General features: G+C 44.5%; 1 protein-coding gene across 1 annotated transcript in view; it reads left to right on the top strand.

The window, feature by feature from the left end:
* The first annotated feature begins 453 nt into the window (after positions 1-453).
* The window catches only part of Cfdp1 (craniofacial development protein 1), an 82191-nt gene continuing 55728 nt past the window's right edge, over positions 454-26916 (top strand). Inside the window, exons 1-5 of the mRNA XM_051168574.1 lie at positions 454-655; positions 11086-11203; positions 14806-15016; positions 16305-16432; positions 25947-26066. Of these exons, the coding sequence (XP_051024531.1) occupies positions 592-655; positions 11086-11203; positions 14806-15016; positions 16305-16432; positions 25947-26066 (641 nt within the window). The 5' untranslated portion in view covers positions 454-591. The remainder of the gene's footprint in view (positions 656-11085; positions 11204-14805; positions 15017-16304; positions 16433-25946; positions 26067-26916) is intronic.

Genomic DNA, 26916 nt, shown 5'->3' with positions numbered 1-26916 from the left:
GGGAGCCATTTTAGCCTTTAAAAATCACCTAGGGGGAAAAGTGCAGGGAAAAAGTCACGGAAACTTCATTAAAGGACTCGATTCTGGCGGGGTAATTAAATCAGAAGGCGGAGCCTCAGTGTAGCTAAAAAGTCGCTGGGAACTTAGCATCTCTTACTCCCTGCGCCATGTCCGGGAGTAACATTTTAATGACTGATTTGAGAGTTACAAAAAAACAAAAACCCGAGACAAACAAAACATAGCGAGTAAGCGAATTTGAAAATAAAAAAACACGCATAAAGAGAGACAACTATTTCCGCAGATACGCCAATCTCCACCAAGAATGCAGGGTAGCACCGAAGACTACAAGTCCCAGAATGCATCGCTTCCGGGAGGGTCCGGAATCTTACAGGGGCTATCAGAATGTAGAAGGACCAGCTGCACGGGCCGGAAGTGTCGTACTTGACCACGTGGCACCGTCTGCGCATGTGCGCACGCCTCTAGGGCGGCCCTAGCTGCTGGTCCTGCAGCTCTATGGTCTCGCCCTAGAGCTTCGCTAATTTGGGGCAGTGGCCGCAATCGTGTGGTTAGCAGGCCCCAAGTGACAGCAGCATGGAGGAATTCGACTCCGAAGACTTCTCCACGTCGGACGAGGATGAGGACTACGTGCCTTCTGGTGAGCGATTGGGCTTGAGGCGAGAGGAGTGTGGTTCCCATGCTTCACGCCTCACTCGAGGCTCTTCAGGTCCCCCTGGGCGTGGGCCTGATGATCGCGAGGCGCCCCCACCCCCGCAAGCGCGTGGCCTCCGGCGCCCGAGTCAGACCCTGGCCCTCAGCCGGCCGGGAACACGAGTGGGGCGATTCTGCACTGCTGCTCTCCTGGGCCGCCGCCCCCTCGGAGCGCGGGAACTGGCACGTGAAGCTGCCAGGCTGAGGGCATCGTTGCTCTGGAGCGTTCTGAAGCCGACCCGGACACTGGAGGTTATTCTTAGGGAATGGCCAAGCTTCCTCCACGTCTGAGGCTGGTCTCTCCGACTCCGGGTTCACAAGGGATCGGCTTGTTAGAAAAGTTCATGTTATAATGTATTTTGTGTCTTTGCAGTGGCTACTCGCTGCGCCCTTTGGAGAACTTTTTTTTTTTTTAAGTTTTATTTTTAAAGGTTAACTTTATATAATATATATACTGTTTTTCCTGCTTGTGTGCCTGTGCGTTATGTGTGTGCCTGTGCATTATGTGTGTGCCTAAGGCTTCTAAGGGTCAGAAAAGGCTACCCAGATCCTCTGGGACTGGAGTTACAGGTGGTTATAGACTTGAGCCATCTCGCCAGCCCCTCATTGTTATTTTTATTTGCGTGTGTATGTTCAGGAGGCCAGAGAGGCCAGAAGTGAGCGTTGGATCCCCCAGAGCTGGAGTTACACTCAGTTCTGAGCCACCACCCAACATGGATGCTGGGAACCAAAGTGAGGTTCTCTGGAAATGTAGCACATACCCTTAACAGCTTCGGTGGCTGCTTTTCTTCCTTTGGGGGCCGGGGCTTCAGGGAGCACATTAAGAATCTCAACTTATGTGAAGTCCGGACAAATCATTTTTAAATTTTTTATTTATTTTATGTGTATGGGTGTTTTGCCTGCATGTACACTTGTGTGTGTGTTGCATGCACAACTGGTTTCTTCAGAGCCTAGAAGAGGCATCGATCGGATCCCTTGGAAGTTGAGTCGAAGACAATTATGAACCATTGAAAGGGACTAATAAGCCGGCTCGGTGGCTCACACCTGCAATCCCAGTACTTGGGAGGCAGAGGCAGGAGGATCTCTGTGAATTCGAAGCCAGCCTGGTCTACTAAGTGAGTCTAGGACAGCCAGGGCTACACAGAGAAACCCTGTCTCAGAAAACCAAAACGAAAAAGAAAGGGGCTAATAATTGAATTTGGGTCCTTTGAAAAGGCAGCCAGGGCTCTTAATCACTGAGCCACCTCTCCAGTCCAAGGTATCTTAATACCAAAACATACCACTGTCTTATCCTGCACCTCACTCTGGCTTAACCATTTCCTCAAAGTTATTTATTCCAGTGTAGCTGCTTAGGTGAAAAGCAACTATAGGGGTTGCAGATAAGAAGGCTTGCTCTAGCTGAAGAGATGGCCCAGCAGTTAAGATCACTGACTGCTTTTTCAGAGGACCCAGGTTCAATTCCCAGAGCCCACATGGCACCTCATAACTGCCTAAGAGCCCAGTTCTGGGGAATCAGCACCCTCACACATACATACATGCAGGCAAAACACCAACACACACAAAAGTAATAAATAATTAAAAAAAAAAAAAAGGCTTGCTCCACAACATAAGGTCCTGAGTTTATGTGCCCAGAACGCACTTAAAGCTGGAGGTGTACACACACACACACACACACACACACACACACACACACACACACACACACACCCTACCTCCTAGGCACTCTTATTTGTCCATCCAATCAGAGAGTTATGTTGTGGGCACATGTTATGGCACACACCTTTAATCCCAGCGGAGGCAGGCAGATCTCTGTGAGTTGGCAGTCAGCCTGGTCTACAAAGTGAGTCCAGGACAGCCAAGAGAAACCCTGTCTTAAAAAATTTTTTTTAAAGATTTATTTATTTATTATGTATACAGTGTTGTGCCTGCATCCTAGAAGACGGCACCATATCTCATTATAGATGGCTGTGAGCCACCATGTGGTTGCTGGGAATTGAACTCAGGACCTTTGGAAGAACAGCCGGTGCTCTTAACCTCTGAGCCATCTCTCCAGCCCCAAAACATATTTTTAAAAAGTTATATTGTACCAAGTGTGAAATATAAGCCTAGGGGGCTGGAGAGGTAGCTCAGTGGTTAAGAGCACTGCCTGCTCTTCCGAAGGACCCGGGTTCAATTCCCAGCACCCACATGGCAGCTCACAACTGTCTGTAACTCCAAGATCTGACACCCTCACACCGATGTGCATAGACTAAAGTTAAATAAAATATTAATAAAAAAAAAAAAAGAAAGAAATATAAGCCTAGAAATTTGGTGGGTGCTGAGGCCTGAGGATTGCTCTAAGTTTGAAAGTAGCCTGGTTAATGGTGTAAATTCTAGGCCAGCCAAGGTAATGTAATAAGACCCTGTCTTGGAGAGAGGAAGTGAGTCTGGGGAGATGCCTCAGTTGGTAAAATGCGCGCTTGACAAGCAGGAAGACCAGAATTCACTTTCTAGAATCCATGTGGTCAGACGCCTGCTATAAATGCTCAACACTTAGATGATAGCATCAGTGCTGGGAAGAGGCAGGAGGATGTCCTTCTGCAAGCCAGACTAGCTTAATAGTAAGCTCCAGGCCATGAGAGACCTTTCTCGAAAGGTGGCCAGCTTTCTTAAGAATGACACTCTAGGTTAGCCTATGGCATCCACAGGAAGGCATGCACATAGGTTAGCCTATGGCATCCACAGGAAGGCATGCACATAAGTACCGCTGGGGGTGGGTAAACATTTTAAGATTTACTTTTTACATTTCATGTATATGTCTGCATATATATGTGCACACGTGTGGGTTCCTGAGGAAGCCAGAAGAGAATGTCAGATCTCCTGGAGTTAGAGTTTCAGGTGGTTGTCATGGGTGCTGAAAAGGAACTTTGTTCCTTTCTGTAAGCACAAAGGCTTTTTATTTTTATTTTACTTTATTTTATTTGGTTTTTCGAGACAGGCTTTCTCTGTGTCCTAGACTCACTTTGTAGACCAGGCAGGCCTGGTGTATGAGTTTTTTAGTCTACATGGATGCTTTTGAAATATGTCATGTCAGATATATCCGTCCATTTAAGGAAACTGTTTTCCCCTTCTCCAGTTTGGCTTTGCTAGTTTCTTCTGCCTTAATCCATGCACAGTGAGTCTCCCCTTAGCACCCGAGCTCATTCTCCTGTCTCTAACATACGTTCTTCAGCCTGTAGGCCCTCTGTTTCTCCCATCGCCTCAGACCTGTTGTGATTAGCTAAGCATTTCGGTTTTTGGTTTGGTTGGTTTGGTTTGGTTTGGTTTCTTGATACAGGGTTTCTCTGTATAACCTTGGCTGTCCTGGACTCGCTTTGTAGACCAGGCTGGCCTCGAACTCACAACGATCTGCCTGCCTCTGCCTCCCAAGTGCTGGGATTAAAGGTGTGCACCACCACGCCCGGCTAGCATTTCATGTTTGTTTTTTTGCTGATTGCATGGACACTGTTAACTGCTGAGCTGTGTGGTGGGCTGCTCTCTCTGGTATTAATGATTGCTTTGTTTTAGTCTGTGTGTGTGTGTGTGTGCGCGCGCGCGCACGTGCGTGCATACATGCCACAATGTGCTTGTAGGCGTTAGAGGACAACACGGGGGAGTTGGCGCTTTCTTTCCACCACGTGGGTGTCAGGCTTGGTGGCAAATGCTAATATCCGGGGTGCCATCTTGCTGTTCCACGGTTTTAATTTAGCTAGCTGCCCATACTCTTAAAATTAACTTGACTGTGGGCTTTCAGAATTGCCAAAATCAACTCTCAACATACTTAGATTCCTTGGGCTTTTATCTCCATCTCTTGGAAGTTTATTTCTGCCTTGGCCTTGCTTTATTTCGGTGTGGTTTCTCCCTCTCTGCCTGTTGGAAATTTAAACCTTGGGTCTTCCACCATCATTACCACTCTTTCAAGTCTCCTTTATTCCTTTTCTGTTCTCCATATTATCTCTCTGTCTCCAGCCTCCTTCCTGCCACTCCCTCCCACCCCACCCCCCTTCATTGGGGGGGTGCGGTGTTATATGCCAGGCTGGCCTTGATGTCCATACGTAACTGGTGTAACTTTGAGTTCCTGAACTTCAGATTTCCTCCTGTTTGGTATACAAGGTCTTTTTTGACCTTTTCCATCAAAATGAGAGGAAACCATTTAATGGCTTTCTGAGGAAGGACGCAGGGCAGAAGCATTGTTCTGGGGCCTGGGATGCCTGAAGGTTACCTCAGGCCTCTTACCTCAGGCCTGTTCGATGGTTGGTTGATAACGGATTATAGGTTGGAAGCAGCTTTCCATCTTGGTGTAGCCAGTAAGTCTGTCTTCCGGGCTGGAGATGCTGCTCAGAGATAGAGGGCTTGTCCACCATCTGCAGTATCTGGGGTCTGATCCCCAGTGCTGCGGAGGATAATAATCATTTGCTTTTCTGCTCACTGTGTAGGATCTGTTTGTCTCAGAAAGAATCTTCTCTTTGCTCCTATTTTCCTGAAGCCGGATTGCCAGCATTGCCAACATCATACACTTTGGTTTGACTTTGTTTGCAGTCGGTGAGCCTTCTAGAAGCTTCTCTCCAGAAATTTTTTTTCTGTATTGTTTTCTGGAATCTTCATTGTTATGTGGAACCTGTGTTAAGCCTCCTGCACTGTTCTCGTTACTATCCTCTCCTCCTGGCTGTTGGCCTCCATCCAGACAGGTCCCCTTATAGCTGAAGTGGCCCCAGTTTCTCCACAGATACTGTGCATGGATTTCGTTGGAATTGCACTGAATCTGTAGGTCAGTTTGGAGAGAATTGGTAACTTAACAAGCTTCTTTACCAGTATGTAACCATGGTAGGTCTGTGTAGGTCTTTTATTTCTAATTGCTTATTGATTGCTAGAACAAGAGAATACAATACTTGAGCTGGGCCTGGTGGCGCACACCTTTAATCCCAGAACTCTGGAGGCAGAGGCAGTGGATCTCTGTGAGTTTGAGAACAGCCTGGTCTACAGAGTGAGTCCAGGACAGCTGAGGCTTGTTACCTTGTCTCAGAAACAAACAAAAAGAGAATACAATACTTTGACATGCTAACGCTGCATTCTTCAAAGTTGTTTAACCCATATATATCAGTTCGGCATGGTTTTGTATTTTTCAAGTAGATAATTATGTCAGGTCTGAATTTTTCTGATCCTTTTGTTTCTTTTGCTTGACATACTGTACTTGATATTGTGTGGAGTGGTTGATGGTTGTATGATGGTGTTGGGGCGTGGTGAGAGGAGGGCTCTTCTCCAGCTTTCTGCTCTCAGTCTTGAGGAAGCTGAGAGAAGGGTGTCAGCGATTCACCATGTAGTGAGAGGTTAGCTGGTCCGTGTTCACAAATGCCTTTTGTGTGCACATTCCTTTAAAATGCTTTAATTGTAACTCACTACTAACTCAGTCACACAGTGCTTCAAGAGGTGTGCTTTCGTCCTGTCCGTTTTACAGATGAAAAAGCTGAGGGCCGGAGAGCATAAGCAGGTAGTCCACCGGTTTGGACGGTAGCCCAGTGCTGGGAGTGGTGGCTGGGAGCAGAAGCAGGCAGACAGACAGCCTCAGAGATGAATTTGAGGCTAGCCTGATCTACATAGTGAGTTTCAGTCTAGGTAAGGGTACTTAGTGAGGCCTTGTCTTTAAAAAAAAAAAAAAAAAAAAGGTAGCAGCTGAGCTCGCTGTGTGGGATGTTAGTCTGGGCAGTCTCTCTGTGTTGTCCTCCCAGAGAGGTGCCTGTGAGGAGAGCAGCAACTGGAGAAGACCAGCAGCATGCGCCCCAGAGCTCCTTCCCTCCTCCCCTCCTACTCCTGTACACCCCGTTTGCCTGTGAGCCTGGGGAACTTACCCCCACCGTACCCCTGTGTAGCACAGCCACAAGACGAGAAAGGTGTGGAGAGAGAGAACGTTTGTCAAAGGTGACCGCAGAGGAGAGATAGGAAGACTATAATGTGGGGAGGTGAGGCATGAGAGCTAACCCATGGACAGTAAAGGTGGGAAGGATGGCACAGGAGAGAGCCCGGGGATCCTGCCTGCATCACATCGTGGAACAGAACTTTTAATTTGAAGTTTAGTAAGACACTGACAACTTCTTAAGATTCTCTTGTGAAGAAGTTGGGGGTGGTACTGTTTGGCTCCGGGGTGTGGTAACACACCTCTATAATCTTAGCATTTGGGAGCCAGAGGTGGAAGGATCAGAAATTGAAGGCCCATCTTATGCATTTGAGGCTGACTTGGGGTACACATGACCATCTCAAAACAAAATAAAAAACAGAAATATTCTTGTTTGTTTGTTTTTTGAGACAGGGTTCCTCTTGTAGTCCTGGCTGTCCTGGACTTGCTTTGTAGACCAGGCTGGCCTGGAACTCAGAGATCCGCCTGCCTCTGCCTTCCAAGTGCTGGAATTAACGGTGTGTGCCACCAAGCCCAGCAGAAATACTTTTTGAAAGAAGGCAAACAGACAAAAATGTGTATCTGGAAGCATGTATTTTATTGTTCTGGGACTTTTTGTTTGTGCAGTTACCCTTTCTTCATTTGCTCTCAGTGAATGGTAGTACTCTTCTTTCCATTTCATCAGTGTTTCTTTGCTGGCTGGTTTTTGTCAGCTTGACACATGCCAGAGTCATTTGGGAAGTGGGAGCCTCAATTAGAAAATGCCCCCGCCAGATTGACCCGTTGACAACCCCGTGCATTTTAATGATTGATGGCTGATGTGGGCCGTGCTACTCCTGGGCTGGTGGTCCTGGGTGCTGTAGGGAAACAGATTGAGCAAGCTGTGGGAAGCAAATTCTGTGACGTCTGCATGGGTTCTTGCTTCCAGACTTTGCCTTGCCTCCTTTCAGATGGACTGTAAGCTGGAAGATGAAATAAACCCTTTCCTCTTCAAGTTGCTTTTGGTCATAGTGTTTTATCACAGCAGTAAAAACCTTGTTAAGATAGCTTCCAAGGTGAATTAAAATATGTCTGTCAGAACTGAAGAACTCTACTCTGAGGTCTGAAGGTGGCTCAGTGATTAAGAAAGTGAGGTGCTCTTGCAGTTAACCAGAGTTTGGTTCTAAACATCCCCATGGGGTAGCTAACAACCACCTGTGTGTAGCTCCAGTTCTGTACTTTACAAGGACCTGCACTCAAATGTGCACGTACCCCACCCCGACACACATACTTTTAAAAAAGTCTTAAGAAGTAGCGAGTGTGTGCTCTACCTCTAGAGCTTTGTCATGTGCCCAATGCCAAATGGCAGCCGTGTTGACTCCTCCCACCACAGGGTTTCTCTGTGTAGCCTGTCCTGTGTAGGCTGTTCTCTGTGTAGGCTGTCCTGGACTCACTTTGTAGACCAGGCTGGCCTCGAACTCACGGGGATCCACTTGCCTCTGCCTCCCCGAGTGCTAGGATTACAGACATGCATCATCTCAACCGGCTAGTAGTGTTGACTTTTGTCAATAAATAAAAAATAATTTTAAACAAATATGATTCTTATCCATATTATCACTTTTCTAATTTGTTACCAGCTGACAGCTTGATATAACTGGAAATTTTACTTCTCTTTTTTAGGATAATTTATATAGGCTTTTTGAGACAGGGTTTCTCTGTATAATAACCCTGGCTGTCCTAGGCTCACTCTGTAGACCAGGCTGGCCTCAAACTCACAGAGATCTGGCTGCCTCACCACACCCAGCTTGTTGGTTTTTTGTTTTGTTTTTCCTAGTCAAGGTTTCTCTCTATAACTCTGGCTGTCCTGGAACTTGCTCTGTAGATTAGGCTGTCCTTGAACTCACAGAGGTCTGCCTGCCTCTGCTTCCCAAGTCCTGGGAACAAAGGTGTGGGCCACCATGCCTAGCTTATATATATATATATATATATATATATATATATATATATATTTTTTTTTTTTTTTTTTTTTAAATCAAATAATTACAGTCAGGATGAAAGTCCAGACTGGTCTCCTTGAATAAGCTTCCCCTTCATGTGCTGGGGTCACAAGCATTGCCACCATGCTTTGGAGGTGCCTCTTACTTCTGAATTCTACTTCTGTGGGTACAGTGTTCCTTCTTGCCAAACCTGCCTTTTTTCTTTTTTTAAAGATTTATTTATTTATTTTATGTATATGAGTGCTATATCTGCATGTATGCCTACTACATGTCAGAAGAAGGCATCAGATCCCAGTATCAGGGGTTGTGAGCCGCCACCATGTGGTTTCAGGGATTTGAACTCAGGACTTCTGAAGAGCAGACATTGATCTCAACTGCTAAGCCATCTCTTCAGCCCTTCTGCCTGCCTTAAAAAGAAAAAAGACTTATTTATTATGCATACAGTATTCTGCCTGCAAGCCAGAAGAGAGCACCAGATATCATTATGGATGGTCGTGAGCCACCATGTGGTTGCTGGGAATTGAACTCAGGACCTCTGGAAGAGCATTCGGTGCTCTTAACCTCTGAGCCATCTCACCAGCTCATCTCTGCGTACATTTTAATGGGCAGGTGCTTTAGCGCTGAGCTATAGACCCAGCTCAGCCCATTGAGTATAACCTGTTCTTGTTTTGATTTGAGGAGGGTCTTACCGTGAAGCCCTGGCTGGCCTACTCATTATATCGACTGGGCTGGCCTCAATCCAAGTTCATCACTCTACTTGGTCCTTTATATCACCTATTCTTTTTTTCGGAGGATGGGGGCTGGGGGGAACAGGGTTTCTCTGTGTAGTCCTAACTATCCTGGACTCACTTTGTAGACCAGGCTGGCCTCTAACTCACAGAGATCCACCTGCCTCTACCTCTTAAGTGCTAAAATTAAAGCCATGCGCCACCACGCCCGGCCCAGCATGACCTATTAACGAATAATCTAGACTTTTCAGTACAGCTGGGTGTTCTGGTTCCACTTTTTGTTTTACTTGCCTGAAATAAGCTAATTTTTTCACCCTTCATATTGTACATCATATAGAAAGATACCATTTGAATTTCAGTGATATTTACTGCTGCTGTACTGGGATTGGTTCTTTATCAGTCAGTAGCAGAAATACTTATCTTCTTTTTTTATTATTAAGATTTATTTATTTTTGTTTTATGTGCATTAATGTTTTGACTGTGTATTTCTGTGTGAGGCTGTTGGATCCCTGTAACTGGAGTCAATTACAGACAGTGAGCTACCATGTGGATGCTGGGAATTGAACCTGGGTCCTCTGGAAGAGCAGCCACTGCTCTTAACTGCTGTCTAGCTACCTCACAACCCCCAATCCCTTTTGGTTTTTCTTGTCAGAGATTCTCTATGTAGCCCTGCCTGTCCTGGAACTCACTCTGTAGTCTAGGCTGGCTTCAAATTCCCAGAGATCCACCTGCCTCTGCCTCTTGAGTGCTAGAATTAAAGGTGTGTGCCACTATGCCTACCTAGAAATATTTATATTAAACAGAGGCTAACATATTTATTTTGGGGTTGGAGAAATGGCTCAGAGGTTAAGAGAACTAATGTCTGCTTTTCCAGAGGTCCTGAGTTCAATTCCCAGCAACAGCATGGTAGCTTACAACCATCTGGATGAGATTCGGTACCCTCTTCTGGCCTGTAGGCACACATGCAGGCAACACACTGTATATATAATAAATAAATAAATCTTTTATTTTGCTTTAGTTTTACTTATTTGTTTTTAAGATTTATTTATATATTTTCTGTGTATGAGTACTCTACCTGCATGTACACCTACACTCCAGAAGAGGGCATCAGATCCCATTATATATGGTTGTGAGCCACGGTGTGGTTGCCAGGAATTGAACTCAGGACCTCTGGAAGAGCAACTAGAGCTCTTAACTTCTGAGCCATCTCTCCAGCCCCTATTTTTCTTTTTAAAGATTTATTTATTTGCTGGGCAGTGGTGGCACACACCTTTAATCCCAGCACTCAGGAGGCAGAGGCAAGTGGATCGCTGTGAGTTCGAGGCTAGTCTGGTCTACAAAGCGAGTCTAGGACAGCCAGGGCTACACAGAGAGACCCTTTCTCAAAAAAAAAGACAGAGACAGGGTCTCATGAAGCCCAAGCTGGTTCACCCTCTCTGTAACAAAGCACAAGTTTGAACTTCCGATTCTCCTGCCTCCGCCTCCCACATGCTAAGCATCATCATGTGTGCAGCTATACCTGCCTCAGACTCTGTGCTTAGTGTTCTGTGAAAAATCCTTGTTCCAGGCAGGCACGGTGGCACACACCTGCAATCCAGCACTCAGAGGCAGAGGTAGGCAGATCTCTGTGAGTTCGAGGCCAGCCTTGTCTACAAAGTGAGTCTAGGACAGCTAAGGCTACACAGAGAAACTCTGTCTAGAAAAACTAAAAGAAAAGAAAAAAAAACTTTGTTTCAACTGTCTGACCCCTGTTCTGTGATTTCAGGTGCAGAGTACAGTGAAGATGATGTCAATGAGTTAGTGAAGGAAGACGAAGTGGACGGTGAAGACCAGGCTGAGAAAACCACAGGGAAGAGAAGGCAGGCCCAGAGCGTTCCAGCCAGGTGACGCTGCCCCACAGGACCTTACAATAAGAGCCGTCTTCACTGCTGAGTTGCTCTGATGATAGGTGTCTGTCTGTCTGTTTTGTTTTGTTTTTGAGAAAGGGTTTCTCTGTGTAGCAACCCTGACTGTACTAGAACTTGCCCTGCAGAACAGGCTGGCCTTGAACTCAAGGAGAGCCCCTGCCTCAGCCTCCCCAAGTGCTAGAATTAGAAGCATGTGCCACCACTGACCAGCCAGCCCTCCCTTCCCTCTCTCCCTCTACTTCTCTCCCTCGCTCCATTTCTCCCTCCCTCCCTCCTTTTTTTTTTTTTTTTTTTTTTTTTTTTTTTTTTTTTTTTTTTTCGAGACAGGGTTTCTCTGTGTAGCCTTAGCTTTCCTGGACTTGCTTTGTAAACCAGGCTGGCCTCGAATTTACAGAGATCTGCCTGCCTCTGCATCCGGAGTGCTGGGATTAAAGGTGTGTGCTACCATTCCCTCCCTTTCTTCCTTTGAAACATTGTGTGTGTGTTTACATTTGCGCCATAGCACAGGGTGGTCTGGAACTCCGTGTGTAGCCTAGGCTAGCCTTCAGCTGTAGCCTTCTGGATTATAGGGATTGCAGGCATGAACCACCACTCCTAGCTATATTGCCAGAGGTTTGTTTGTTTGTTTGTTTCTGGTTTTTCTGAGACAGGGCTTCTCTGTGTAGCCCTGGCTGTTCTGGAACTCTCTTTGGAGCCCAGGCTGGCCTGAAACTCAGAGATCAGCCTGCCTCTGCCTCCCAAGTGCTGGGATTAAAGGCGTGTGCCATCACACCCAGATCTTTTTTTTTTTTTAAGATTTATTTATTTATAATATAAACATTGTTCTGTCTATATGCCTACCTGCCCACCAGAAGATGGCACCAGGTCTCATTATAAGTGGTTATGAGCCACCATGTGGTTCCTGGGAATTGAACTCAAGACCTCTGGAAGAACAAACAATGCTCTTAACCTCTGAGCCATCTCTTCAGCCCCATTGCCAGAATTTTTAAGCCCTATCTGTATGAAGGAAATATTTTTTGATATTCTAAAATTAAAATCTTGGCCTTCGGGGGCTGGAGAGAGACTCAGAGGTTAAGAGCACTGTCTGCTCTTCCAGAGGTCCTGAGTTCAGTTCCCAGCACCCACATCGTGGCTCATAACCATCTACAATGATTTCTGGTGCCCTCTTCTACTTTGCAGGCGCACATGTAGTTAGAACATTGTATATATAGTAAATAAATCTTTCAAACAAACAACCTGTTGCTTTAGGGTACATCCTCTGTTCTTACCCTGGAAAGCTGCCATCTTCCGTGTGGGTGTATATGTCCTGCTCTTCTTATTTAAAAATAAAACTGGAAACGGTAGCACACCACACATCATGCTCCCGCCGGTTCTTTTGGACAGGTCTCACTATGCTGCCCAGGCTGGCCTACTTGAAGCCTCATGTCTCAGTCTTCCAAGTAGGAGTGTGATTCAGGAGGCCCCACTGTGACGTTCTCACTTAGGCTGTTACTTTAGAGGGCACCACAGGGTCCACTAGACAGACCTTGTTCTTTCAGTGACTAGAGCGTCACACTCCGTGATAGGCCTGGCTTGACTCAAGTATCTCCTTACTGGGGAACAGTTAGATTATATGGTCTTTGCTACAGCAAGAGGCTGCAGAAAACATTGTTAGAACATGTCGTTACATAGTGGTACAGGATTTTTTCTTTTTGGGAGGGGCCTTTTCAAAACAGGGTCTCTCTGTGTAGTCTTGGCTGTCCTGGACTCACTTTGTAGACCAGGCTGGCCTCGAACTCACAGCGATCCGCCTGCTTCTGCCTCCCAAGTGCTGGGATTAAAGGCGTGCACCAACACGCCCGGCTTGGTACAGGATTTTGATAAGACAGATTTGATGGTGTAGAATTACTTGATCTAAGGCTATATAAATTAAACTTTTTTCAGTTAACTTTTAAATTTATTTCCCCCTTACAGGCCATGTTCTGAATTATAGTCGTGCAACAAATTAGGAAAACCGTGATCAGTTGTAACTCAGATAGGGTGTCTTCTATAGAACTCTTTCTCATTTGCTCTGTAGACCAGGCTATCCTCGAACTCACAGAAATCCGCCTTGTCTGCCTCCTGAGTGCTGGGATTGCAGCGTGCGCCACCACCGCCGGTGGCCTTTCTGTCACTCTTGTTTCTGTCTTGGGCATGGAAGCAAAAGCAGCATTTAGTCAGCATAGTGTCAACGTGTACTTTCATAAGTCTTGGGTACAGTTCTCTTCCTGTGCTTGAAATTTTGTTTTGAGGTGGCATGAAAGTGCTACATGTTTTTAGAGTGTTTGGAAGAAAATGATGCAACCAAATTTGAGATTCAGTAGGCTTTGTTCTCCAAATAGAGTGGCTTTTAGAAGTAATCGATATTTAGCACCTATGTTTGTAAAACCCTTTTTCTGAACAGATTGATCTCATGAGGTGATCTTAGATTATTTTCTTGTCTTCTGTTTTTAGCTGTTGGGGTTTTGGGTGTTTTTTGTATTTTCTTGTCTTGTTTTTGTTTTATTTTTTTGTCTGTTTTGTTTTGTTTGGGGTACAGGCTCTTGCTGTGTAGTTTGGCTGTCCTGGAACTCAGTGTGTAGACCAAGCTGGCCTCCAACTCCCAGAGATGCTTAAGCTTCTGCTTCCTTGAACGCTGGGATTAAAGATGTGCAGCCAGGCCTGCCTCAGGGTTTCCTTAGTGAAAATAACAGTCTTGATGTAAGATACTGCGTTTAAGTTTCCAGTGAGCGCAAACCATCTCCCTTTTTATTTAATGAAAGGGGCAGTAATAAAAAGGCAATGCTTGTTAAAGAATTCACGCACACAGCACACAGTGTATGTGCGTTTGTAATGTAAGACCTTCGACTGACTGCTCTCAAAGTACAACATGTGTGCAATGCAGAGTAACTCCTCCCGTGGGCAGCGCCCCCCGTGATTCTATGAGGGGCTGTTGCCTTACTGAGTTCCTACAGGGTGTGGTTGAACTTGTAAGTACATTAGACTCACTGTTCATGAAGATTGTTAGAAATCTGTTTAAAATACAATATTGAAAACCCTGGCAATGTCAGGGGCTCAGAGAGTAACATGCCAAGAATTTGAAAATACTGAGATGCTTGTGGGTGTCTTTTCACTGTATGGTCTAATTCTAAACTATACTGTTGTTGATGAATAAACATACTCAAAAATTTTTGGTGGGGAGAGTCAGGGCTGGCAAGATGGCTCAGTGGTTAAGAACAGTCACTGCTCTAGCAGAGAATCTAGGTTCAGCTCTCAGCATCTACTTGGTGGCTTGCAACTGTCTAACCTGAGTTCTAGGGAATTTGACACCCTCTCCTGACCTCCACAGACTTTCATGCATATGATGCACATACATGCACCCAGGAACACACACATGCACATTAAGTAAATGTATAAGTAGCTTTAAAGTATTAAAGCTCAGCTTCAGTTTACCTTCTCTGTTTTTCCTGTTGTGTTATTAGTAATCCCAAATTTGAACTCTCAGGTGTGTTAGGGGGTCTATGGGTTGAGGAAAGAGAGTGAATAATTTGGCATTTGTCTTCATTTTTCTGGGTGATTAGAAAGAAAAAACAAAGTGGCCTCTTATTAGAAGACGAAGAGGAAGATGGCAAAGAACAATCTGGAAGCAGCAGTGGTGAAGACGATGAAGAGGAGCGAGGAGGAGGCCTTGGCTCAGAGAGTGCAAGGAAGAGGAAGGAAGATGAGCTGTGGGCCAGCTTCCTTAACGATGTGGGACCAAAGGCGAAAGCAGCCCCAGGCTCACAAGTGAAGGTAAGCCTAGAGACTGATGGATAAATGCCTCTCCAGAAGCCCCCTCACTTCCCCAGTAGCTTCCTGTCCTATTTTAAATTACAAGCTGACGGAGATTTGAATCTCAACAGAAAGCAATGACTTCACTAAGGGAGAAACAAAGCATCCCTCAACAGCAGGAACCGATCAGACAAATGTTAAGCAAACCTTTATAAATGTCTAAGGATTTATTTGTTTGCTTGTTGGCTTCAGTGGTTAAGAGAACTTACTGCTCTTCTGGAGGTCCTGAGGTTAATTTTCAGCACTCTTACCAGCTGGTTCACAAATGCCTGTAGTTCTAGCTCTAGGGGATCTGGTACCTCTTCTGGCCTCCAAAGACACCTGTATACATGTGGCTTACCCACACACTTCTAAATAAAAATCAATACAAACTTAAAAAGATTTATTTGTTACTTTTTAAAATTGTGAGTATATATTTGTGTCTATGTGTGGGTATATGCATGTGAGTACAGATGTCCACATTGGCCAAAGGCATTAGATCAACCTGGAGCTGGAGTTATAGGCAGTTAAAAGTTAACTGATGTGGGTGCTAAGAACTGAACCAGGGTCCTCAGCAAAAACTCAGGGTTAGGATTAGGTCCAGCATCTCCAATAGACTATTTTATTTTATTTTTTTTATGTATATAGGTGATTTACTTGTGTGCATGTCTATGCACCACATGCATGTTGTGCCCATGGTGACCAGAAGAGGGCATCAGTTTTTTGCAACTTTTGGGTTCTGGAAACCTAACCTGGGTCCTCTGGAAGAGCATCTGTCCAGGCCCTCCAGTAGTCTAACTGATTGGATGTGAGACATGAGAGAACAGCCTGCTCAGACAGCCCTTTTAGTCTTACACTTTGCTGAAAGCTATTGATTGGCTGATTGATTGTTGATTGATTTTTTTTTTTTTTAAGATTTATTTATTTATTATTATTTACACAGTATTCTGCCCACATGTGTGCCAACCAGAAGAGGGCACCAGATCTCATTATAGATGGTTGTGAGCCACCACATGGTTGATGGGAATTGAACTCAGGACCTTTGGAAAGGCAGACAGTGCTCTTAACCTCTGAGCCATCTCTCCAGCTCCCCCAATTGATTGATTTTTGAGACATGATCTCACTGTGTAGCCCTAGCTGGCCTGGAACTCACTATGTAGACCAGGCTGGCTTCAGACTCACAGAGATTCTTGAATCTCTGCCTCCTGAGTGCTGGGCTTAAAGGTGTGCCCTACTACAGGCCTGATTCCATTTCTTACTTTTCTTCTAGACATCAGAGGAGACTGCAGAGACTAATTCAAATAAACCATTGGTCAAAGCAGATGAGCTAGATAAACCTAAAGAATCAGAAAAAGTGAAAATTACCAAGGTGTTTGACTTTGCTGGTGAAGAAGTGAGGTAAGGACTTTCATGATTTGAAACTAATGTTTTACAAGGTGGTGGTGTTTTACATTCTCCGAGTCTGTCCTGGGCCCCACCCAGCCTACCACTTTGGCTGGGTACGTTTATTTGGAAGTTTGTATTTCCATTTGCTCATTTCCATGCTTTGTGCTTTGGTTAAATCCTTACTTTATTTCTTTCCATTGCTGTGAGATAGCAGCCCAGTGAGCTCTCTAAAGTAAGGCAAGAACTGAAAATCTTAGGAAAAAAATTTGGTTTCAGTATTAATATGTCACCTTAGTATTGTTTGAACTAGTTTATGAGTTTATTTATTTTAATTTATAAAAGCAGTTTTTAAAAGAGGCTTTTGAGTAGTTCAGCCTCCTGGCTGCTGTCTGTCTCTCTCTCCATCCATCCATCCATTCATCATCTATCTATTTAGTTAGTTATTTAGAGATAGGGCCTCACTATGTAGCCCTGGCTGTCCTGGACTCACTATGTAGACCAGGCTGGCCTCGAACCTACAGTGATCCTCCTGCCTCTGCCTCCTGAGTGCCGGGATTAAAGGCGTGTGCCATGAAGACTAGCTTGTTGGGTTTTTGTTTGGTGGGTTGTTCTGTATGTGTTTGTGGGGTGGTTATCCTGGCTATTTTAAATAAGAACCAGATGCCTAGAATTTTTACTCCTCTCATTTATTTAAATTTATAATGTAAAAGCAATAGTTTTATAATTTAGAGCTGAGTGAGAACAGATGAAATTTCAGTCAATAATTTTGTAAGTTTATTTTATTTTATTTTATTTTTTGACAGTAACAGATTAGACTTGAATCTGGTCTGATTATACAGTTTTCCCTGAGCTTACTGCTTTTAAAAGTAACATCTGAACTGGGCATGGTGGTGCACGTTTTTAACCTCAGCACTTGGGGAGACGGAGGCAGGCAGATTGCTGTGAGTTCGAGGCCAGCCTGGTCTACAAAGTGAGTCCAGAACAGCCAGAGATACACAGAGAAACCCTATCTCGAAAAACAAAAAACAACAACAACAGAAAGTCTTTAGACTGGGTCTCACTGTAGCTCAGACTGTCCTGGAACTCACTGTGTAACCCAAGGTAGGTGCAGTTAGGATATTCCATCTGCCTCAGCCTCCTGAGTGCTGAGACTACAGGCATTAGCTCCCACGCCCAGCATGTGTGTGGGTCCTTTTGCTTGTGTGTATGTCTGTGTGCCTTGTACGTGCCTAGTGCCTGAAGATGTCAGAAAAGGGTATGGGATACCCTGGAAATGGAATTACAGATGATTCTGAGCCACCATGTGGTTGCTGGGAATAGAACTCAGGTCCTCTGGAAGAGTAGCCAGTGAGCCATCTCTCCAGTACCAAATTCACTCATTTGAAAAATTTTTTCTCAAAAACATTTTCTTTTGTGAAATGCACTTGGGGTAGTGTTATCTAAGAGGAGTATTACAGTGAATACCCACATGGCTCACATCCTGCTCTTCAGCTCCCCCACTGGCCAGTGTTTAATGTAGATCTGTGGGCGTTCATGTCACAGCATGTGTATGGAGGCCACAGGACAACTTGTGACAGTTGGTTCTCTTTCCACCATGGCGTCCTAGGAATTGAACTCAGTTTGCCCATTGTGGCCGCCTTTGCCTGCTGAGAGCCACCTTGGCAGACCTTGCTACAAGTGAACGCACCATGACAGCTTGATTCTTACTGGACTGATCTCTGTTCTTTTTAATGCAGTGATTATAATGGCTAAGTATGAATAATATGATGTAACAGATAGTTTTGCAGCCCATATTTTGTATAGATCTATGTATGATTCTTTCTATGCTTTTAGGTCCCAGTTATTCCATTGATATTATTTGTAGTTGTTTTTACACATCAAGATCCAGTTCAAGATTAAATTGTGCGTTTGGTCTTTTAAGTGTCCAGACCATTTTTAGATGATTGCTTTGCCTTGAATGTTTAGTCTCCAGTTAGTCACCTTAGACCAGTGGCTCTCAGCTTTCCTAATGCTGTGACCCTTTAATACAGTTCCTCATGTTGGGATAACCCCAACCATAAAATTATTTTGTTGCTACTTCATAACTAATTTTGCTCCTGTTATGAATTGTAATGTAAACGTCTGATATGTGACCCCTGTGAAAAGGTCATTCAACACCCCTCCAAAGGGGTTGGGACCTAAGGTTGAGAACCGCTGCCTTAGTCACAATACTGCACTGGAGTCCACTGGCTGTCCTGCAGGAGCCCAGTATTACTTGTGAGTTAAAGGGCTTGGGGCTCTTGACGATGGCACTTGACATTGTAAGGTTCTCTTGGTAACCAGTCACTTTGAGATCTGTCACGTAATTACTGATGATAGTAATGTATTTTGAATTAGTAATGTGTTTTGCCTCCAGGCATCATACTGCAGTTATCCCATAGAGTGACAGAACATTGGCAGTAAACCGTCAACATATAGAAATCTGGCCAGGCTTGTTGGCAGATTCCTTTACTCCCAGGACTCCGGAGGCAGAGGCAGATGGATCTCTATGAGTTCAAGGCCAGCCTGGTCTACAGAGTGAGTTCAAGGACAGCTAAGACTATAAAAAGAGAAGGAAATGAAACTTTTTTGGACATAGCAAGGCATTTGAACAAAAGAAGTCACAGCGACTGTGACAGCATGCACACAACCTGCATAAGATCGTGCCAGACACAGTATCAGCATGTGAGTAGGTCACAGAGTTGAGCTCTTATCTAAGCAGCTGTTGGCAGGTGATAGCTGCAGAGAGAGGGAGGTCAGTTTTCTTTAAGCATGTGGCCCCTGAGAGACTAACCATGTGGCCGTAGATTTCCCACACCCAGGCACACATTAGCAGCACTGAGTGTGCTCAGAGGGTTTTTACAAAGAAAGGAAAAATAAACCCAGCAAGTTGGGAGTGGATAGTGGTAGGAGGGTAAGAGGGAATGGGGGTGAACTTAATCACAACACATTATGTGACTATGCTAAGTTCTCAAAAAAAAAAAAAAAAAAAAAAGTAGAGTATCTTAACATACCATAGAAAATACAAGTTAACAAAACAAAACATTTAGAGGCAGAGGTGTAGAGGTGTGAGCCAGCCCAGTCCACAGAGCAAGTTCCAGCTAGGAGCGTGGCAAGGCTATGTCTCCAAGCCTGTGTTGGCTTGAATCACTTCCTGCATGTTACAATCCACTTGGGTTCAAAAGTGAAGACTGAGAGCACACGCCTGTAATCACAGCACTCGGGAGGCGGATCTTTGTAAGTTTGAGGCCAGCTTGGTCTACAAAGCAAGTCCAGGATAGCCAGGGCTATACAGAGAAACCCTGTCTCAAAAAAACAAACAAAAAAGTAAAGAGTGTAGCACATGACTGTAGTCCCTACACCTGGGAAGCAACAGGCAGGAGGGTCAGTTCAAGGTCGGCCTAGGCCACACTGGATTCTATCTCAAAAAAGGAAAAGGGAAAAGTCGATGATATATTAAATAATAATATTTATAAACAAATTTGTAAAATTCATAATTTCATAGGAGTTGTCTTGATTTCACAAAATAGCAGTTACTCAGCTGAGTTTGTTTTGGGGAAAGATTTTCTGTAGAGGCAGTTATAAATATTCGTGAGTATACAGGAGCCTGTCATGAGTACCACCTGTCAGAAGAGGGCAGCACCGTCTGTCAAATAAATAGGACACAAGCACTTTCTTTTCATTGATTACAAACTCACACAATGCATTTTATTTATTCTTCACAGCAATTCCTGCTAATTTTTAAACATTATATATTATATTGGAATAGCTAACAGAACAAGTTAGTGTCTTCTCAAACCACCTTCACTATAAAAGAATACAAAAACTTGTTAAAGCCTGTTGTATGGTGCACTCCTGTAATCCCAGCCCTTGGGAAGTGGGAGCAAGGCCACCCTCGGATGTGTATGTATAACTGCGAATATATGTATATAATATATACAGTCATTATATTATACATTACCTATATTTGTGTTAAATTTATGTATTATATTTATATTTATATATATTATGGTATACATATATTTAAACCTGTTAATAGTTGCTGTGTTGGCAAGACTTTTTTTTTTTTTGCCCCAAGACAGGATTTCTCAGGCTATCCTCGAACTCAGATCTACCTATCTTTGACTCCCAAGTACTGGGATTAAAGGTGTGAGCCACCACTGCCAGCCTTGCTTAAAGAAAGATTACTTAAGGCGCTTTCATGAAGGATCTTAGGAGACTGAATTTTAACTGACTCTTTCTTTCTCTCTCTCTCTCTCTCCCTCCTTCTATCCCTCCCTCCCTTTTTTGTTTGTTTGTTTGGTTTTTGTTTTTTTGAGACAGGGTTTCTCTGTGTAGCCTTGGCTGTCCTAGACTCACTTTGTAGACCAGGCTGGCCTCAAACTCACAGCAGTCCGCCTGCCTCTGTCTCCCGAGCGCTGGGATTAAAGGCGTGCGCCAACAAGCTTGACTATCTTTTAATCTCTTGACATCATTATTTTGTTCTTCCTTTTTTACTTTGTCTCAAAATGAAGGGTATCACACCATCTTTAAGAAATGTGAAAGAAGCCAGTCGCAGTGGCACATGCCTGTCATCCCAGCACTCAGGAGGCAGAGGCAGGTGGATCTCTGTGAGTTTGAGGCCAGCCTGGTCTAAAAAACAAGTCCAGGATCACCAAGGATACACAGAGAAACCCTGCCTGGGGGGGGGGGGGGAGGAAATGTGAAAGAGCTAGTGGGAGAAATGTATAAGAATGAGCTAGTGGTGACATGGAATTAGTCTTTTAGTTTCTCTAGCTTTGTTGTCATGGTGAAATTTTGGATTCACAATGGAAACTATATAATTTTTCAGCCTTGAGCATGGGAGGAAAACGATCATTCTTACCCTTCTCCATCACATAGCCAGCTGACCATGTGAGCTCAGACTTTCCTAAGTGACTCACCTTTTGGAAAACTCCAGTCATGGAAAAGTTCTGTCCAAATAAAGACTTTTCAGGAAGTTGAGTGAGTGAAAATGAAGTTAAAATGGAGCATCAGCAGAAAGCACAGGAATTAATTATTGCTAATAGGCCCTTTCCTGTCAGGAGCCCCTCTCACATATGGGATGATCGTAAGGTAACCATTCTCCCATTGAAAAGTTCTCTGATAGCTAAATCCTTCCCTACTTCCTTCATAAAAGCGAGGTGACTTCCTGACACCTCGGGAGGCTGAGCACACGCAGAGAGGGACCACACATGGAGAGCATGGAGACTCTAGGAAAAGAAATGGCAGAAAGCAGAGTTGTTCCAGAGATGCTATCAGCAGAGGGCAATTTGTTGTTACTTTGTGTCAACTATCAAGTTCCTTAAGAAATACCCCTGGTTATATATTGTTTCCTGGTGGATACAGATAGACATGGGCACAAGAGATTGAAAGGGGCATTCTTCAGGGGTAGATCCTCCCCACGCCTACTCTGTGGCACTTGCTGTATGCCAGGGATTGCCATGTCGCTTTCATAGTTGTCTGTGTTGCTGGACTGAGCTGGTTTTTGTTTTGTTTTGGAGACAGGGTTTCTCTGTGTAGCCTTGGCTGTCCTGGACTCGCTTTGTAGACCAGACTGGCCTCGAGCTCACAGTGATCCACCTGCCTCTGCCTCCCAAGTACTTGGGATTAAAGGCTATGCCCAGCTGGACTGATTTTTTTAATGGCAGAGTATCTATCACATTTCCTCATGTGTCTAGTGTTAACATTTCAGTGTCTGGGATGCTTTCCAGAAAATATTTACCTAAGTGTGTATCAATCTTGTCAGCAAAGGAGCGTAAGTTAACATGATTGCTGCTTCCTCTTTGGTCCTCCGGCCGCTTGTTCTCCGTATCCTAGCATTCTAAAGTTTGAGCCATTTGCCGTGTCAATCAAGTATTCTGTGGCTCTTTGTTGAAACACATCCTTCAATTCTAGACTTTGTTGTATTTTCCCTCTTTCTGAAGTGTGTATTATTTGAATTGAGACTAGGCTCTACGACAGTTGGGCAACAAACTGTCTCACCCATGTAACCCAGTGATGAGTCTGTTTCTCAGGCAGGCTGAGGACATTAGGGGGGGTTAGCACTGCTTTGTCCCTCCACCCTCCTGCACATACAGTCCTTAGGGTGGCTTTTCATTTAATTCCTCTGATTTCAGGGTAGGGCTTTATTCTTCATTCCTGTCCTTCTGTGGTTTTCGCTTCCTCTACATGTAGTGGATCCCGCTGCATAAGTGGTGGTGGGACATAGCCTGTGTTTTGAGGTAAGAAAGGCTTAGTTTACTTGTTCCTAATGCAGGCTGGCAGTTGGTTGTGGCAGACTGCGCCTCTCTTCCACCTTTGGAGGTTCCTGGTTGTTAAGTTTAGTGAGCCTTTCTAGGGTTCTGTAATACAAATTGGCTTTCTTGTTCCACATGGCTACAAACTTAGAAGATCAGAGGCAGTCAAAGCCAGTTACTATGTACATATTTGCTGCTTTTTTTTTTTTTTTTGAGTTACAATCTCATGTAGCTGAGGATGACTTTGAACCCCTGATGTCTTGCTCAGCTGCCAGAGTGGAAAGATATTAAGTGTGGGCATGTATCACCATGTCCGGCATGTTTGATACTTTGTGAGAATTTCGTTATACCCCTTTCTGTTGTCCCTCTTCCTGCTAATGTTGTCTACTTTCAGTTACTTTATTTTGTTTGTTTGTTTTGTTGGTTGGTTTTGGTTTTTTGAGACAGGGCTTCTCTGTGTAGCCTTGGCTGGCCTGGACTCACTGTGTAGACCAGGCCAACCTCGAACTCACAGTGATCCGCCTGCCTCTGCCTCCCTGAGTTCTGGGATTACAGGCATGTGTTACCACACCTGGCTAGTTTCAGTTACATTTATTTGCCACCTTTAGTGGGACTTTGGAAGGAAGTAGACGATAAAGAACATGTTAGTTCTTCATTAATCACATTGAGTCTTCTGTAGATTCTGTTGGGACAAAGAAACCTAAAGGAAGCCGGGCATGGTGGCGCACGCCTTTAATCCCAGCACTCAGGAGGCAGAGGCAGGTGGATCGCTATGAGTTGTGAGTTTGAGGCCAGCCTGGTCTACAAAGCGAGTCCAGGACAGCCCAGGCTACACAGAGAGACCGTATCTTGAAAAACAAACAAACAAACAAACAAACAAATAAATGAAAGAAAGAAACCTAAAGGAACTATTTTGAGTCTAGTATTTTCAGTTCTGCTTTAAGCCCAAGATTTTGATGCAGGTTTTTTTTGGGTATTCGTTTAGCAGCATGACAGATCACCCTAAAATTTACTGGCTTACATAAAACAGCTAGCTGTTCTGTTGCAATTTCTCATAGTTCCAGGGGCCTTTAGCTCCAAGTAGACAGTTGCTCAGGCTTTCTTGTTCCCTTTAGTCAGATAGTGGTTGGGACCATCTTAAAGATTGTATACTTTTCATTCTGATGCCTAAGACCTCAGACACCTCGGAGCTGCCTGTGTTCTTTTTGTGTGACCTGTGCTACAGAGTGGCTTTAAAAGATGTACTCTCAGAGGGGAAAGGCTGCAGACGTCCTGGAGAGCCACTTGCACAGAACCCGCTTAGGTGAGACAGTCATAAAACCTCATTCCGTTTGAAGGGGTTTGTTTAACGTTCTGGAAGAGCATGTGGGACGGGGAGTGTATGACAACCAGTTTGGAAAATTCCATCGGTTGGCAAATTTTCGCTAGTATCACTGTGTAGTCCCTAGATAGTTGAATGAGTCGCTAACCCCTTAGTTTCAGTTTTAACCCTGAGGAATGTAATTGAGCTTCCAGGGTGTGGTAGTGCTGTAGGGCAGACATCCCCAGCCCTGTTGTGAGCAGCAGCTGCTTAGCATTGGAGCGCTGCTGCTGCTGCTGCTGCTGCTGCTGCGGTGGCGGCGGCGGCGGCGGCGGCGGCGGCGTTCCTGCGTTGGCTGCAATTTGCCTTGTCTCACCTGGGCTCCAAGCTTAACTCTGTGCCACTAGTATAACACACAGTTTTAAGTGCAACAAGAAGGTGGACCTTCGTTAGGAAACTTACCCTAGAAGGTGGTGGAGACTTATATACCCTCACAGATGGGATTAATAGGAGTCATTCTATTATCTTTGGCTAATCATTGGTTGAATATTTAAAATAAACTAACTATAGTTTTGGATCTGCCTACTGGTAGATTGGAATTTAAACAAAATTCCTCGAATGTTTTTGTTGCTCTGACATGTCAAAGCAGGCATTACATTTCTCCTCTCTTACCTAGAATATGAGGTGCCTTAAATATCCTTATTTCATCCTTTAGAACCCAGGTTTATCGGATGCGGTTTTTTCAGTTTGAGGCTGGACAGGCTTGCGCTGCACTTGCCGCTCCCTGAGGAGCCCTCATTTGCCAGTTTTAGGAAGTTGTTTTGTCTCTGGGTTTTAGGTGCAGAACAACAAGGAAGCTTCTGTTGAGTATTTCCACTTGTTTGCGTTCCTCCTTGAAATGGTGTCAGAGCTTTGGTTCCCTGTCCCATCTGCCCACCTCACCTTTCACTGGCCCCTGGAGTCTCAGGACTGTTTACTAAGTGAGGGAGTGCAGGCAGGGGCCTTGTAGCTTTCATGTCAGTAACTAGGTAAGCCAAGGTTCAGGGGTGGCTGCTGGAGTCTTCATGCTGCCGGGTAGAACGGAGGAGGCTTGAAGGTTAACGTTTAACTACACTGTTGTTCATTTGTTAGTGTCAGCCTAGTAAATGTTTGGTTTTACAACTATTAGAGTGAACTTTAATCATAAGACTTGGTGGCCAGAATTTATTGAAAACTCAATGGTGAATATGTTCTGTCTTAGTTAGGGTTTCTATTGCTGTGAAAAGACCAAGGCAACTCTTTTTTTGTTTTGTTTTGTTTTTCAAGACAGGATTTCTCAGTGTAACCTTGGCTATCCTGGACTTACTTTGTAGACCAGGGTGGCCTCCAACTCACAGTGATCCACCTGCCTCTGCCCTATATGGCAACTCTTATAAGGGAAACATTTCACTGAGGCTGGCTCACAGTCTCAGAGGTGCAGTCCATTATCAGCATGGCAGTGTGCAGGCAGAATTATGCTGGAGGAGCCAAAGGTTCTACATTTTGATGCAGAGGCAGCCAGGAGGAGACTGGATGTATTTCACACTGGGCCTTTAAGACCTCAAAGCCCCACCTCCACAGCGACACACTTCCTCTAACAAGTCACACCTAATAGTGCCACTTCCTATGGCCAAACATTGAAACACACGAATATAAGGAGACCGTAGGTATTCAAACCACCTTTGCTACAATTTTTGCTTTTTTAAAAACATGTATTTATTTTTAATTTGATGTGCATTGGTGTTTTGCCTGCATGTATGTCTGTGTGAGGGCATGAGATCCTCTGGAGCTGGAGTGAGTTAACAGACAGTGGTAAGCTATCATGAGGGTGTTGGGAATTGAACCTAGGTCCTCTGGAAGAGCATTTTCTCCAGCCTGCCAATTTTTGCTTCTTATTCCACATGTAAATTTGTTGTCTCTTTCCTTGAAATAGGGTAACTAAGGAAGTAGATGCTTCATCTAAGGAAGCGAAGTCTTTCCTCAAGCAAAACGAGAAGGAAAAACCACAGGCTCTTGTCACTTCAGGGGCTTCGCCACTCCCTGCTGGGTCAGGGTGAGTATTTGTGTCAGTCCCAGGTGTAGTTGGCACACTGGGACAACTGTTCTCTAACTGTAGTTGTCATCACTGCTTTTCTGAATAGGGCATGAAGCTCTGCCTTGTTGGAAGCATTTGCCCAGGTGGAGTTCACTAGAAAAATAACTATAGATTGCTTATTTAATAATCCCAGCCTGACGGATCGCTGTGAGTTCAAAGCCAGCCTGGTCTACAAAGTGAGTCCAGGATGGCCAAGGTTACACAGAGAAACCCTGTCTCGAAAAACCAAAAAAAAAAAAAAAAAAAAAAAAAAATCCCAGCCTGAAAGAAGTTAACCACAAAGCTGAACATGTAAATTGTATGCCTAGACATAATAATTTTTGCATGACAGTATTAGGAACTCATCAGAACTTGTAATGAATGTTTGAATCGAATACTTAGTTCCAGCCCCATGATGGCAAAGGAACATAAGAAGGTCAGGTGGGCACAGGGTCTCCACTTAGTCGGGAGACTAAGATAGGTGGATCACTTGAGCCCGGATGCTCAAGGCTAGCCTACACACCGGTGAGCCCCTGTCTCAAAGAAAACAGTCAAAAATGATGAAAAGAAAGAAACTTGGATAGTGTGCTTCTTTTGCTCTTTCCATACTTTATTTTTAGCTGAAGACTAGGATTCCTTTCTCTTTGAAAAAGCAAAAGTTCCTGCCTTCCATCTGTAAGAAGTAAATAGCTGGGCAGTGGTGGCGCACACCTTTAATCCCAGCACTTGGGAGGCAGAGGCGGGTGGATCTTCATGAGTTCGAGGCCAACCTGGTCTATAAAGTGAGTCCAGGACAGCCAAGGCTACACAGAGAAAACCCTGTTTTGGC

Source organism: Acomys russatus, chromosome 26 (assembly GCF_903995435.1).
Source record: "Acomys russatus chromosome 26, mAcoRus1.1, whole genome shotgun sequence".
NCBI lineage: Eukaryota > Metazoa > Chordata > Mammalia > Rodentia > Muridae > Acomys > Acomys russatus.
Note: the sequence above shows the minus strand (reverse complement) of the source record. Positions and strands in the feature narration are given on the sequence as shown.